General features: G+C 42.8%; 1 protein-coding gene across 1 annotated transcript in view; it reads right to left on the reverse strand.

Annotated features, from left to right (window-relative positions):
- Positions 1–1,433: 1,433 nt before the first annotated feature.
- The window catches only part of TTYH3 (tweety family member 3), a 55,848-nt gene continuing 42,368 nt past the window's right edge, over positions 1,434–14,913 (reverse strand). The window contains exons 8-14 of the mRNA XM_042437536.1: positions 13,821–13,876; positions 13,210–13,302; positions 12,969–13,061; positions 12,406–12,542; positions 9,860–10,036; positions 8,816–8,891; positions 1,434–2,433 (exon numbers count right to left, since the gene is read on the reverse strand). Of these exons, the coding sequence (XP_042293470.1) occupies positions 2,362–2,433; positions 8,816–8,891; positions 9,860–10,036; positions 12,406–12,542; positions 12,969–13,061; positions 13,210–13,302; positions 13,821–13,876 (704 nt within the window). The 3' untranslated portion in view covers positions 1,434–2,361. The remainder of the gene's footprint in view (positions 2,434–8,815; positions 8,892–9,859; positions 10,037–12,405; positions 12,543–12,968; positions 13,062–13,209; positions 13,303–13,820; positions 13,877–14,913) is intronic.

Here is a 14,913-nt window from a genome sequence, read left to right on the forward strand (position 1 = left end):
TGTTTTGTAATTCAGAAATGTGTGGCTCATACCCCAAAAAGGGGATGCTGGGCCATTTTGGGAGCTGGATGGAAGGTTCTCCCTTAATAGGTTGGACGCACATGTTCATACGAAGAATTATACCCAATTTTAACTTTTCTGTCTTCCTTCTTAACAGAACTGGATACTATATTGCCTTAATCTATAGACCAAAAGGTATATTTAAAGACTACTGTGCTGTCCATATACATGTAAACCTGAGCAGCTGCTCTTTGAGAGTATCACAAGAGTTTTATTCTGTCCTCCCACCAAGGCCACATCCAAGGATCTCAGGCCTTTCTATTCATCCTCCATTTTATCTGTAAACAGTAGCCTGTAAAGTCACCTCTGCACCTACCAGAGGAAGCAACTTATCTAAGGAGAAGGTTAGTCTTCTCCTCTAATGTGCAAAATGTGTGACAAAAAAAGAATCTTGGTAGCCCTTCATTCAGCTAAAAAGCTAAAGCAGTGGTCTCCAAACTCTGGTCTTCCAGATTTTTTGGACTTCAGTTCCCATAATGCCTGAATGTTGGCCAAGCTGACTGGGACTACTGGGAGCTGTAGTCCAAAATACCTGGAGGACCAAAGTTTGGGCACCCTTGAGCTAAAGGAAGATGGGTATATAGTTTGTGGAGTTCTGCAATACTGTCTGGATCAAAGAGAAAAATGCTAGCTGCACCACTCAATGTAATAACAACACCTGCAACGTGAACTGAATTGAGATCTGCCTAGTTCTCTCAATAAAGACTGAGACACTAGAGAGGGGACATACTACCCTAACTAACACTGGAAAGCTTTTACTCTGTGTTTCCTTTAGCCACCTTCTTTAGGATCAGATACACAGGGAATCCAAAACAGCAGAAATGAAATGTTCCCATGTGGGGTGTCATGGTCCCCCTTGATGATTCTTAGCAAGTAGAGCACCTTCAGTGAAGTTGTGGGACTTGTGCAGGCACACATTAATCCTGATCTCCACCAGCCTGCCATTGGTCTTTGCTATCCACACACAGCTCACTAAGAGGCAACTGGAATATAGCTGCATGTGGTTTGTGCAATTAAGACAAGGGATTCAGCCTGATGGGCCAAAGGAAAGGACTCTCCTCTGCCCAGTCCTGACATCACAGTATTTTACCTTTGTTCGGCTTTCTGGTCTTGGGAAAAGGGAGCAGCAGAAATCTTCAGATTTCCTGTGGAAGCTCCTAGTGGATTATGTCTAAAGGTAACACTTCCAAGACCTTGTACTACCAGCACTTGGAAGAAGCAGCAGCTGAAAGTTTACTGTGCCAGGAAGGAAGGAAAGCATTTGCTATTGGCCCCCTTTCCGCTGGCAATCTTGTTTGGTCCTGATGCTGGTTTAACTCATGCAAAAGCAGATAACCTCTGAGGCTATCTCCACACCCTAAAAGTTTTCTCTCTCTCTCTCTCTCTTGCCACCCCACAAAATATCTTGGCACCAGAAAAAAATTGCTGGTTCCAGTTTCAAGACTGTATCTCAAAGGATGTCTGCTGACAGCTTGGCTAGTATAGCACAAAAGGCAGGTATAGTGCAACCAGTGGATGTGTGTGTTTGGTTGGTTCATACACACACAAACATGTAGAGTAGCTGGTACAGGAAGCCTTCGCATTCTCCCCAGGAGTTTAGACCCAGGTGCAAAAAGAAAGAAGTAATGTTGTATTGGAGGTATCCAATAGCTACAGAAGAGGAAGATTGGATCAGCAGGCCTTCACATTCTCAAATGGAAGGAACAAATGGCTTCCCAGATTCCAGGTAGGAAATTTACCAAGGCTGGCAAAAAGACTTTTCAAGAGTAGCACAGAGAGAGGTGCAGAAACAGTCAGGAGCATTTTGAGCTTCATGACAGTGTGCGCATTAAAGATGGCTTCCTTAGATTAGCAATATCCACAGCACTTCCGTGTGACTGACTCACCAGGTCATTTTTATCCTCTATGGATTGGAAAGAGAATCCCGAGGAGGAGAGAAGAAACAGATTGCAATTTCCTGACTAGCTGTCCACAAGAGCCGGTTCCATACACAATGGGGCAACACAGAAGAACGGGTGAATCTCTTGCATGTGTGTGCATGCATGCGTATTCGTTTCTCTCTCTCTCTTTCTCCACACACACACAGGTGCAAGTAAGCAGAGATGATCTGTAGTAAGCTTCCATCAAGGGTGGCCCCAAGCAGATGTGTACCAGGCCAGAGGGGAAGAGAAGCTGGAAAAACAACTGAGCTGGATTCAGGGCAGGGAAAGCAGGGCTGATCTGCGAGGACATTGCAGGATGGCAGCAGTTGGCACATTTTCTTCCATTTTTGTTTTGTTTCGCTTAAACACGTCTGAGTTTTTAATGCACGCTGCCCGAGTCCGGCCGAGGCTGGTTGGTGGCGAGGTATTTGGCTCTCATGCTGGAGGTGTACTGGAGAAAGATAAAAAGAGAAAGAGAAAGCACACAAAGGACTATTAATCTGGAGCTCATGGTGAGAAGACTGTAAAATTGAGGGATTGCTTAACACACACTCTTGCACTCAAGATTTGCAGTTACTTATAGTTTAGGATCTTTTACGAAACCTTAATCAAAGGGTTACAGAGGCAACAATGAAGGAAGTTCTCAAGTTGAAGAAAAGGGGCTGGTAGTAGGTTTCCAAGGCTTTCCGTAACTGCAGCAATCCCATCCAAAGAGCTTATCTGAAATCAGTTTAAGTGTCATTGGCTTCGCCTTAGGAACTACAAGGGGGAGGAGAAACAGGAGGCATCTAGAATTCCCTAATATGGGAAACTATAATTCTTGGAATTATTTGGGAGGGAAGCCATGACAGTTAAACTGGATTAAACTAAAAATAAGTTGTTGGCGTAGATAGATCCTGCATGACATAACAACATCACAAAGTATCTGTAGAACCCAATCCAAGTGCTCTCTGCCTAAGTAGTGAAAAGAAAAAGATCGCAGGTATACCCAACTTACAAGTGGAGAGTTCTGGCTCACCAGATTTCCTCTTTCAATCAGGCAAAGGAAGGGTTGAGTGGGGAAAAAACATTCACATTATCAGTAGTATCATGAAAGATCCAGACAGACAGTATGTGCTGGAAAACATAGGCTACACAGGAGAGAACCACTGAAACCCACCCACACCTTATTTACTTCCATGCTGGGATACAAAGCGAGTAGTCAGTGCTGAAAGGCAAGAAAGACGAGTTAGATGTAAAACAGCCCTGCTTTGTCATCTAATGCAACAAAATATGTTCATCTTAATGAAATGCTGCTTATGCGCTTCTTTTTTATTCATTTATTTCAGGCATTTGTCAAGAAATCAGAAGTCCCATAAAGAAAGCTATGACTTGTAATCTATTACAACCAGTCTTTGACATTCTTGCAAGAACCAAATACAAAAGTAAAATACTGTACTGTTAAGAATACAAAATGTAGACGATTCCACTTAATGAAAAAAACACGTTGTTACAATTAACATAGGAACCATATCAAGGCGTATGGCGTCAGGCCTTTCGTTTCATCCTGAGGGGGGAAAACTGTATCAATGTACTCCAACGCACATTTAGTTATACCTCTCTTTATTGCTGAAATAAAAAGTCTGTGTTTGGGCAAAGAAGGAAGGAACACCATTATCAAACAAACCATTTTGCATCAAAGGTTTTCATAGATTATTAAAGATCATATATTACCAATCTGCTCTCATGTGCATGATTTAATAGTAATACTAAGGAAGGTATTCTGTTACTCATCTGAACTACACTTTTGAAATATTAAGCTGGTAGCTTTAATGCAGGGGTAGGCAACCTGCGGCCCGGATGCGGCCCAGCAAGGCCTTGGGACCGGCCCCAGCCCGGTCCTGCTGCCGATTGCCGCCGGGGCCTTTGGCGTCTCGCGCGAGGGGCACGGTGAGGCAATTGTCTATAGAAGCCTCAGAAACATGCATTTATCTTAACATTTTTAAAAAAAACCAGCAAATTTGTTCGTGTATCCTCCATTTTTAATTAAAAGTGCCCTCCATTTGAAATTTTTGTCCTACATTTGTCCCGGTTTATTTATTTAATTAATTTTTTTTTTTTAAAAATTATTTAATTATTTATTTTTTGGCTTCGGCCCCCCAGTTGTCTGAGGGCCAGCAACCTGGCCCCCGGCTCAAAAGGGTTGCCTACCCCTGCTTTAATGTCTTGCGACTGCCATAAACCACACAGGATTATGATGATCGTGGACTTTTACATGTGATGTCTGGTTTGATGTTTAATACAAAATTATGATATCTATCCAACAGAACAAACCATAGATGTACTAGAAGATACTTGACCTAAAACGTGTTTACAACAGGCCATCTCACTGGTTATACACCCTTAATACTGATCAATAACAGCAATAACAACAAAACTACAACCAGGTTGATTTACTAAGCATGCATATCAAAAGGTATATACTTCTTTAAATTTCCTCTTTGACTTTTCTGTTTTACTTAGTAATTTAGTCTGATTTAGCCTTTTGGGTGATCACAGATCTCCATTCCTATCGCTTGGGAACTTGTATCCCTCTTTATTGTGGTAATCCAAAGTAGCGTCTCTCAGTTTTTAAACATCAGGCAAAGCTACTTTTTTCATGGAAAACCCAATAGGCAGTGCTCTAATTTCATTAAAGACCCCCCACCCCCAAAGTAAGATCTAAAACCACTATTTACATCCCTGCCCCTAACAAGGAACTGTATTTTGGACTATTTCAGAGTTTTATTCCAGAAAAACAAATTGCCTGAAATACAAATTTTTGTAATATAGATTATTAAAACAATAACGACCAACAGTGTTAACGTCTATGAGAGTAAGGAAATGCAGAACCAAGACCTGGTTGTCCAAATAAGGCCAAAGCAAAACTGCTTACAAGAGAGGAAAATGCAGTGGCATTCTGGAGAATACAAGCAACATGCATTAAATGACATACACACACCTCCACTCATGCGCTTCATGGGCTGCACCAAGACAAGGCTATTTTTTCCAACGTTCCAGTCAACATCTCAAGAGACCCACAAGCATATGCCAAAGCAGAGCAAGACAATGAGAAGGAAGCAACGAGAATGTAGACCAGGCAAGTGACACTGGTGAATGGAAGCCAGCACAGGATGGCAGCAAAAAAGCCCCAGCAGGAATGGGTGACATGGAGGTGTAACAGGTTGGATGTGTACAAACAGGCCTAGGAACAGGATGTAGCTGGTGGACCATCCAAGCCAGCCAGCCCAAACTGGAGAAAGATAAAGAACTTTCCTTTCTGCCAATGCAGGCATTCTTCCAGTTTGCCCCTACAGACAAAGGTGTAGGTTGGCTGGCTGGTTTGTTTCCGAAAGGAAAACTGCAATGGGTTACATTATGCACAAGTATCTAGCATTGGGATTCAGACTTATGCATGACCCTCCTTGGCATGTCCAAGTCATTGAGCTCACACACCATGAACACTGAAGCTTTTCGACACTTGATTCAACCACCGATCCATCTACCAGTTAATGCTGCCGGCTACCTGAGTTCTCAGCCTTTTCCATTCATGCGACATCCAAATCTCCTCAAGAACACAGGAGATTGCATGATGCAAAGTCTGTCTACAGCGCTGTCTACATGAAGTGGAAGCAGCACTCCAGAGTTGTGGAAGGATTACTTCTTAGCCATAACTGGAGATGCCAGAGACTGAACTTGGGACTTTCGGCAAGCAAAGCATAGCTTTGGTGTACAATACTGGTACTCTTACCATTCAGATACCCCTATAGCCCCTTCCCTTGGCATTAACCAGAAGCTGGTTTTTGAGGGATGAATGTCATTCAGCATTGTAAAAGGATGAAAGTAGTGCATAGCTACAACTGCCATTCTGATGAATAGAGAGATACTAGGGATGTGCAGGCTACACTGTACCTGTACACTGGAAGCTTATTGGGGAGTGGGGATAATCCTGCTAGAATAAAATGAAGAATTCTACCACCAGTTTCTTCAAGCCAAGGGACAGGATAGTTTTCAAACTAGAACTTGGGTAGTGTTCTTCCTTTGAAACCCTATTTGCAAATATTTACAAAAAGGGGAAAGAATGTATACTAGGAGGTTACTTCAAAAGAAGATGACCAACACTGAAATGCTCTGGGTTCAAGACTGTTTAGGAGACGCTTTAGGCACGCCCTTTTATGCTAGGGCTAGGGCACAGTATATGTGTGTTTCATTGTACAGACTGTGATATCAAGTGGAAAAGACTCACTGAAATTCAAAAGGAAGGCAAAAAGGTGTTTTGTAAGAGCTTTGGTGCACGGAAGTGTGCTAAATAATATTCTGTGTTGGAATTCAACTGTCCTCAAGGGGAAACTCTTCCGTTTCAGGAATCTGTCAGCATCAAAACCTGAGACTCAAGTAAAGAGAGGAGACTGTTACTCTGTTCATCTTTGGACAGGTATGACTCCTACTGCCACGATGACCACAGGAAGCTTTGCCGAGGAAAGATGCTGATGTTGCTCCATTACTAAGCACCAGGGCAGGGTAAGCTAGCAGAAACCCTGGGCAGGAAAGGGATGGAGGTGGGAAGTGCAGGAAGAAGGAATGTGAAGACTGCGGCACTGGCCTGGGAAAATAAGTGCAGGGATGGCAGGGGGTGGGTGGGAGGAGTTCAGCGAGAAGGACCTTATTTCAGTACCTGTTCGATTTTGCGGGCGCTGTTACCAGTACGTCCGAGCACTGTCCGAGGGCTTAAACTGCCAGCTCATATGGCTGCTACTGTCCATGGCAGCCAAATACAACTGTGATGATGCAGGAAAGAGAGAAAAAGAGAGAGTGCAGCCTCAACGTGCATGAAAAACACAGTGCAAGCAAGTGAAACGCTGTGGTGCGTATGCCAATGATAGGGAGGGCACTACCATCCTATGGGAGTAGACCTTGGAGCAAGGAAGGGAAGGAAAGGAGGGAAGGAATGACCAAAGGGACGAAAAAAGAATAGACAAACAATGAAGTAGACAATTCCTGTTCTAGGAGATGCTTTGCCTTGGTTTCCACAACAGAAGCTGAGATGCAAAGTATGGCTACTGGATGTGCACCATCTCTTAAATCAGCTAGGGCACCTTGTACTTAGAGATCTCTTTCTGGGTGAACTGAGTAAAGCCTGAAAATTCAAGCCTTGCTCATAACTCACAGCCATCTGGGTCTTATATAGCCATAGGAGAGCACTTGGTTTCTCTGGACAAAGTGTTAGTATGCTGGTTGCCCCTGCCACTCATATGTACAGTAGATAAAACTTAGCCATACAAGACAGCTTTACAGTATGGCTGACAACCTGTATTGCAGAGTGCTGTGTAAAGGTTCTGCAGGCACAACTAGGTTACATTCCTCCTGTCAAACTCTTCCCCTGGATTCACCATATAGTGGCTAGGGAGCCATTCATGGTTATTAATTGGCTGGCTGAGAGTCAGAAGAGGTATCTGACAAGCATTTGGCTATGCCTTCATAGCTAGATGCAGACCAATGATATCATCTATTGGGGCACTCTGGATATCCCAGCAGATGATGGCATTGGTCTGTGTTTAGCTATGGGGACATAGCCAGATGCCTCCCCACTCTCCACATTGAAGGGCTGCGGAACGGGCTATCAGAATGAAATGGTGAGTCCTTGAGGAAGGGCTTTGGTTGTTGAGGAGGAAGGAAGCAAATACCAAGAGACATACGCAGGCATACTTTTGATGTACACTTGTCTATGTCACTTACAAGAAGTTGCCCAATGAGCAAAGTCTACTCTGCAAGTAACTATGATGTCACTAAGGATGTAAAGCATATGTAGTAAGAGATTTACTAATCCCACCATCATACTCCTCCCATCAGAACTCCCAGGAATGATTTCCAATGATACGGCTGAAGATGCATCTGCATTTCCTCGAAAAAGCCATCATCTTGGCTGGAAAAAAAGCTCTGAAATCCAAAAGCCCAGGAACATAGGCAATACATATAGTTCTGACCAAGGGCTGATAGTGCAGATTGACACCATTTTCTTACACACAAAAATTCTCACCGCTTTTCTTAAACCACATTATATGTTTGCTTTCAAGGAAGGCTAAAGGCACTTCCACAAGGTTGTATCAAGTATTTTGACAGCACCTTTGCTTTAAAAAAGTGTGTGTGGGGTTGTGGTGGTTAGAAAGTTGGCTTTATTTTATTCAATATTCCTGTTGGGGATTAAAGCATACTATCAACTCACCGGTGTGAAAGTTGACTGCAGGCTGGTATAAGATTGCAACCAAAGAAACTAAATCATAAATAAAACAGAGCAAAAGCCTAAAAAGGTTCCAATCCAATCCAGACCTTCCATGAAAGATTTTCTTTTTCCTCTTCCGGTAATCAGATACAAAACAGGGTGGAAATTACAAATATTGAAACAGAAGAAGAAACACAGAACTGTATGTTTTGCTGGGTGCCCCTTTATGGTATATTTTGGAGAAGAATTCTGTGTTAATGTTAAAACAGTTTCCAGTATGATCATGGCAACCACTTTGGTAAAAAGTTACCTGCAAGTTTCTCAGCAGAATTATGTTAGCAGAATTCTCCTAAAATGGTTGACTTCTGTCCATAGCCCCCATATTTGAACATGCATTTTACTTGCTTTTTCAAAAATGTACCTAGATATTTTCCCATGGGTGTGTTTAGCAGATTCTGCCTTTGGCTGCTTATCTTTTTGTCCGTAAATAAGACGCTTATTAATGAAGAAGCACGTAGGAAATGACTGCACAAGTCTTGCAAACAGATTTCTGTGGTGATTTTTTAGCCATTCGAAGCAGTAAATGAAAACTTACAGAGGGAGGTGGAGATTCCCGGCCAATCAAAGGCGTATTCTCACAGCGGGGATTCTGGAAGTTTGCATTCTGGCTCCTGGAGGGAAAGCAGGGAAAAATAGAATATGAAGTATTTGTTCTCTTACTGGCTTACAATGATGTCGAATGAGCAATAGAACTGTGGACACATTTGTGCATCTTTGAATCTCTTAAACTACAAGTAATGTGAAAAGATACCTAACAGGCAACTTCTGTTTGAGTAGACCATGATCCTGAATTATCCCCTTGGCTCTATAATGAAGAAATGTCAATGCCATTGGCTGATGGGAAGGGAAATCTATTGTTTTTCTCACGCAAGAGCAATCGAAGAGTCACATCATTCACCAGTCCAAAATTCCAGTCTCTGCAAAAAGCCAAACCAAACCAAAACCCCTAATCCTTATATATTATTCTATTTACTCTCAGCAAAGGAATCATCTGATATATTATAGGCATCAGCTTGGGCTGGATGTTTCATTCCTTTCCTGACAGAGATAGAAATCCTTTGAACACACAAAAGTTAAGTCTCTCCTAGGCATCTGCTTCGCGCAGTTTATTTGCTGCTGGCAAGTGCTTCCAGTCTCTAAGTACCAAGAAGTCTTTTCCCATTAAGCTCTACAAATATCCATTTATACTCCCTCCCTCCCTCCCTCTGTACTTTCGGAGTGAATTAGGCAAACTGGGTAACAGCGGTAGTTGCCAATAGCTTCTTCTTCCTTTTGGTCCTCCTTTCATAACTACTGCCTCCATTCATTTCTGTTCATTATCTCTAAAGCAGATAACTCCCTGAATCCACTCAGATACAGTGAGCAACAGACCAGAGCCTTTTTAATGTCCATCCTGAGAACATGCAAAGTTGTTCTGTATCAAGTCAGGCTTGTGTTGCCTAGTCTAAATAACAGAAGCATCCCAAGGTCTGAGATACCTTTCCTACCCATGCTAGATCCTTTTAAATGAAAATACCAGGTACTGAGTGAAGCTATGGGTGCAAATAAGGTGCTTGAGCATCCAGAGCTGACTACTCACATGTACTCTGTGACAGGAGCATTACTGACTGTATGTGCTGCTGCTGGAATGCTGGTCTCGCTGCCATAACTGCTCCCGCAGCTATAAAGGCTAGGCATGTGAACTCTGTACAAGTTGTCATGTGTTTGCCTGTTCCCTTGAGCTGTAGATTCATCCTCTCCATCTTCATCTGAGTTCCTGCAGAAGTGGGGGAGAAATCAAATGTCTCTCTGCAGCCCACTAAGCAAGCAAAGCAGACCAAGAGCTGTTCCTAAGCCTTCTCCTTTTCCACATGCAATAACATGCCACAAGAACCACCTCCTTCCAGAGAACAGAATGACTCAGACCTCCCACAACTCCCATCTGGGCTTTCTAAGCCTGCCATACTTCTCAGTTGGGCTTCCCCCAGAGTCTGCCAGTAAACACAGAACTGTATCATGGAGACAAATGCAGACTCTGCACATAAAGTTACTCTCAAAGGCTAAAATAAGACAGTAGGGGTGTGGGGGGGGGGCATAAATACACAGCCATGTTTCACACCAAGGGTGGGCAACCCCTGGGGTTTATGGGAACAATTTCAGCCACTCACTCACAAACCACAAGATTGTGAGTTTATTTTTAAGTTTTTAAAAGCAATTTTATTATTTTTAAAATTTTAAAGGTATTTGAATGTGATGTTTGCTTAATTGTGTTTAAACTTTCTGATTACCAATTTTATGAGTTCATTTTGTTTTTAAAGTTATGTTGGGTCCCATGTAAGGAGAATGAGAGCATATAAATAAAAAATAAAAATAAAACAAAACAGCCATTCAGTTAAGTTTTTCTCCAGAGGAGACAGACTTGATGTTTGCAGGATATACTTTATTTTGCATTTTACTAGGCTCTCAAGATCTGTGAACAAGAACCAGGAACAAACAGCAGCTGCCAGGCAAAACGAAGACAAAATGGTGGGCCAGAAGGAAGAGCCGATTAACCACTGCATTCCATGAGTCATACTTTGGGATGACCTGCGAAAGCAAGCACTAGCCAAGATCTGAGTTACTAGAAAACCACGAATCCTAACAAAAATGTCAAACTAGCTGGAGGCATTATACAAACATTATAACAGAAGCATTCGATTTTGCTGCCATGGGCATGAGGATCTGATTAAACAAGTAATTGGACAATTTGTACTGAGAGCCACAAGGTGGCAGTGAACTTTTGCTGTACAGAGGGACTTTTGGCCAGCCGTCATTTTATACGAAAACACTGCAATATAGGTTCAATATTTTATGGCTGCAGAAAGGTTGGGGTATTTTTTATGCATCCCTTTTCAGGCTTTATGCATAAGTAGCAATCTTGGTCATCCCAGGAAGATGTTTTACCCATGTTAGCCACTCCTTCCCAAACTATCTTGCCATTTCTATTGTATGTCCATTTTGTGGCTGAAGACCTGAAAGGAGTCACATTCCCTCTAAATGTATGAACCTTCAGCAATATCCAAATGGATGGAGATATGGCCAAGCCAATTTCTTTGGGATCATTCAGTGGGTGGATTTTAGCCATGACCACAATCTAAACGGTTGCTTCATATACAATCAAGATGGCATTGTCTGGACTTCTGTTAGTGATCTGTGCAGGTGTATATGCTTGTTTTGGATGGAGCTCAAGATGCTACTCTACTACCTTTTGTGTGACACCTAAAAATCTCCCTATTCCCAAGCCCCAGGAAGGTCTGCTGCTTGCCAGTGAGGAGGGGAGGAAAGAGGGAGGCCATTCAGTCAATACAGCTCCATGGCAAGGGACAGGACACATTTGTATTTCCTTCTCCCTCTAAGCCAGTTCTCCATGGTTTCATTTGCCTCTTCACTCCTTATCCTCCCAACTGGCAAGGAGAGCAGCAGTTCCTTCTCCTCCTGGCACCTGAAACCTGCTGTGGAGTGCAAAGGGCCAGAAGGTAAAATGTGTCCTGTGGATCACATGCAATCTCAGCGATTTTTTAAAAAATGCCCCCAAAGGACTCCAAGGGGCATTTTCATCATATTGCCATACACCTGGCTGGCCATTTTTGGTTCAGAAGATGTCCTTTTTAAAACTGGAAGTGATGAGGAAGTGACCTCCTGTTCGTAAATAAATGAACAGGGTCTCTCCAAGGCCGACACATCCGGCAAAAATGTCTCCCAACACCATCATATGGTGTTGGAGGGTATTAGAGAACAAAATATTTTCAACCATTTTTTGTGTGTGATGGGAATGTGGAAGTGAGGGGGCACAGCCCTCCTAGGACATTAATGTGACCACCTAGCTTTCTACAGTTGCCTACTACTGGTCTAGAGGATAGGCTCTTGTACCCCATCTAACAGAAAAAGGATTTAAGTGGGGAGGTGGACATGGAAGCCCTCAGGCAAAGCAATAACCTCCCACAGCTATCTGTCCTCTTTGCCCAGAGACAGCTTCATCCCCTGCAAGGACACTGCTTGAGGAGTCTGAGCAAGTGAAACAGAGCTGCCTATTTCTTTCTCCTCAGTCTTTGGCAGCCTGAAGTCTCTGCACACGACAACCAATCCTCCCTCTCTTGGTGCACATACCTTTTCTGCTGCCAGGTATGTGGAACACTGCACACGATGGAGCTGAACATGAGGGCTGTGACAAAGGAGAAGAGAACCAAGTATATAAGCCCTTCCACACCATCATAGCAGAAGCCCGTCAGAGCTTGGACGTAGTCCTAGGGGCGAGAAATAAATTTAATTCTTCCATATAGTATATAGTATGGTGTACGACTTTTCTACAGTTTTTGCTTTTATAAATCACTAACAGGTAGTATGTTACATCCAGATCCATCTCCACTTTCATCCAGAATAATAATCAAATCCTGTCAGCCTATCCTATAGCCAAAGAAAGGAAAAGCAGTGTGCCACATGGACATTTGGCTTTTTATTTTTTGCAAGGGTAACCGGTGTGGCTCAGTACAGTGTGTTAAAGCCTATGGTAAAACTCAAGATTACATGAGTGATCTTGTATCTTTGCATTAGGAACCTTCAAGCCAATCAGGATCCCATCTGGCTTCTCAAAATGTAGAGCAAATGCTCTACAATTTATCCTTTCAGCAGCCCACAATTTAGCAGTCCACTTGCAATCCTTTGGTCCTCACCAAATGTAGACTCCGACAGTCCACCAAGGCAGTGAGATGCTGCAGGTTGATTTCTGTGGAGTTCAGAACTTCCTGGACACGATTAAGATACTCCTGAAAGGAAAGATATTAGACAGAAGCTGAATGCATACTCCGGCTTTTGCTTCTGAGAATTGTGAAAAATGAAAGAAGGCAACATCATCAAGAAAGAAAAGAGGAAGGGGAAGGGCAATCAACCTCCAAAGAACTCCTCACGTTTTACCTTAGAAGTGGGGTATTCCTTGACTGCAGATTTCATGAGCTCCAGCACTTCATCCTGCATTTCAACCAGGGCTTTGTGGCTTCCTGATAGCTTCTGCTCAACACAAACAGTATGTCTCAATCTTTATGGTCACGCAGCCTTGTGTGCAGTCACTGAATTTTGTTAACTATTACCTTGAATTACTGAAACAGTATAATAGCAACTATCACAATCCCACACAAAAGAGAGTGATGATGTTTAAGAGTTAAGGGTGTTGATCTGTATTCAAGAACAACATCTCATTCATGAGAGTACAGTAGTGGGGGTTTCTGTCTTGGACAGTAAAAACTGCTGGGTTGACGCTGATTACCAATCTTCCCTGCTTCTCCCCACATCTCACATTGGAGAGTCTTGCCTAACATTTGCTTGTAGAGCAGATGAAATGATAGACATGGTGAAGCGGCAATCCCTTCTTTTTCCCAGTGTTGATGTTACATCTGTCTACCCCCACCCCACTTTAAAATCAGTACTCCAACGTTTAAGAGAAGCTAGTCTTGCGACTTACTGTTAAGACTTCCAGGCGTGTCAAAACACAGCTTAGTGAAAGAAGTATGTGGGTTGAAAGCACTCACCTGCTGAAAGGGATTTGGGTAGCCAGCACTGCAAGCAAGATAATAATTCAGAGTATCTGTCAAAGAGAAGACAAAAGAAAAGGTAGCAATCAAGGCTCTGCATCTAACTCTGCTTACCTGTTAATATTCCTGTAATCCCTGAAGATATTGTTCTGAGAAATCTGCAAAAGAGGAATGCCCTACAACATTCAACTAATTGCCCAGTCAAATTGTACTGAACGATTCTTCAAAATTTGGCCTATTAATCTGACGGAGTGCTCAGTTTCATATACAAGAAGCCATGTACAACATGGATCAGTAAGGTTGCACACTAGTATGTTTCCATTTCCCCCCCTAAGTGTTTTCATGGGGGAAAAAGAGGTTGATGAAAACCTGCACATCCTAGACTACAAATCATTAGTTCAGTTTCCCCATCAGATATGCTCTGAACCTCATTTCTTAGTATTTCTGTTTGTTTTACTTAGTACCTTTGACCTGGCTTCCATTTCTCTTTGCAAAAGAGATGTTCAAGACAACAGCTATATTTCAACAAAACAAAAAAGCGGGGGGGGGGGGGGGGGGAACCAAAGCCTCATGGAATGAATACTCAGCGGGCAAGTGGCTATTCCAATTTACTGCATCTGAACTGGGGGAAAGAAAGTCACATAAAGAGGCAAGCCACTGAGCAGAGTTGGCCAGATTGTCTCCTCCTTACATGGCACTCACCATTAATATTGCATACACTTTTTTCATATGTATGATAGAGCCAGCTTGCATGCTAGCAAGTGAACTCGGCAGCAGTTATTTATAATTCATTAGCCCACTTCTGGGCTGCTCTGAGTTGCTGCTCCATCGCTTCCCATTCAATCTTTCTGCTTGGGGTGACTTACAGCTGCAGCTGAACTGTTAAATGGCAATTTAAAAGAAAACTGGAGAAGTATCAGGATTGCACCTATATTACCGAAAGGGTTATGTCATGAATGTACACATCTCCCTCAGATTAAGTATCTAACATAGAGAAAAGGGCTGCATATTCAGCTCGATAGTGACAAACAGGCCTTCTCTGAACAACAGTGGAAACAGCATATCCATGATCCATTAAACTGTGCCTATA

This window comes from Sceloporus undulatus, chromosome 8 (assembly GCF_019175285.1).
Source record: "Sceloporus undulatus isolate JIND9_A2432 ecotype Alabama chromosome 8, SceUnd_v1.1, whole genome shotgun sequence".
NCBI lineage: Eukaryota > Metazoa > Chordata > Lepidosauria > Squamata > Phrynosomatidae > Sceloporus > Sceloporus undulatus.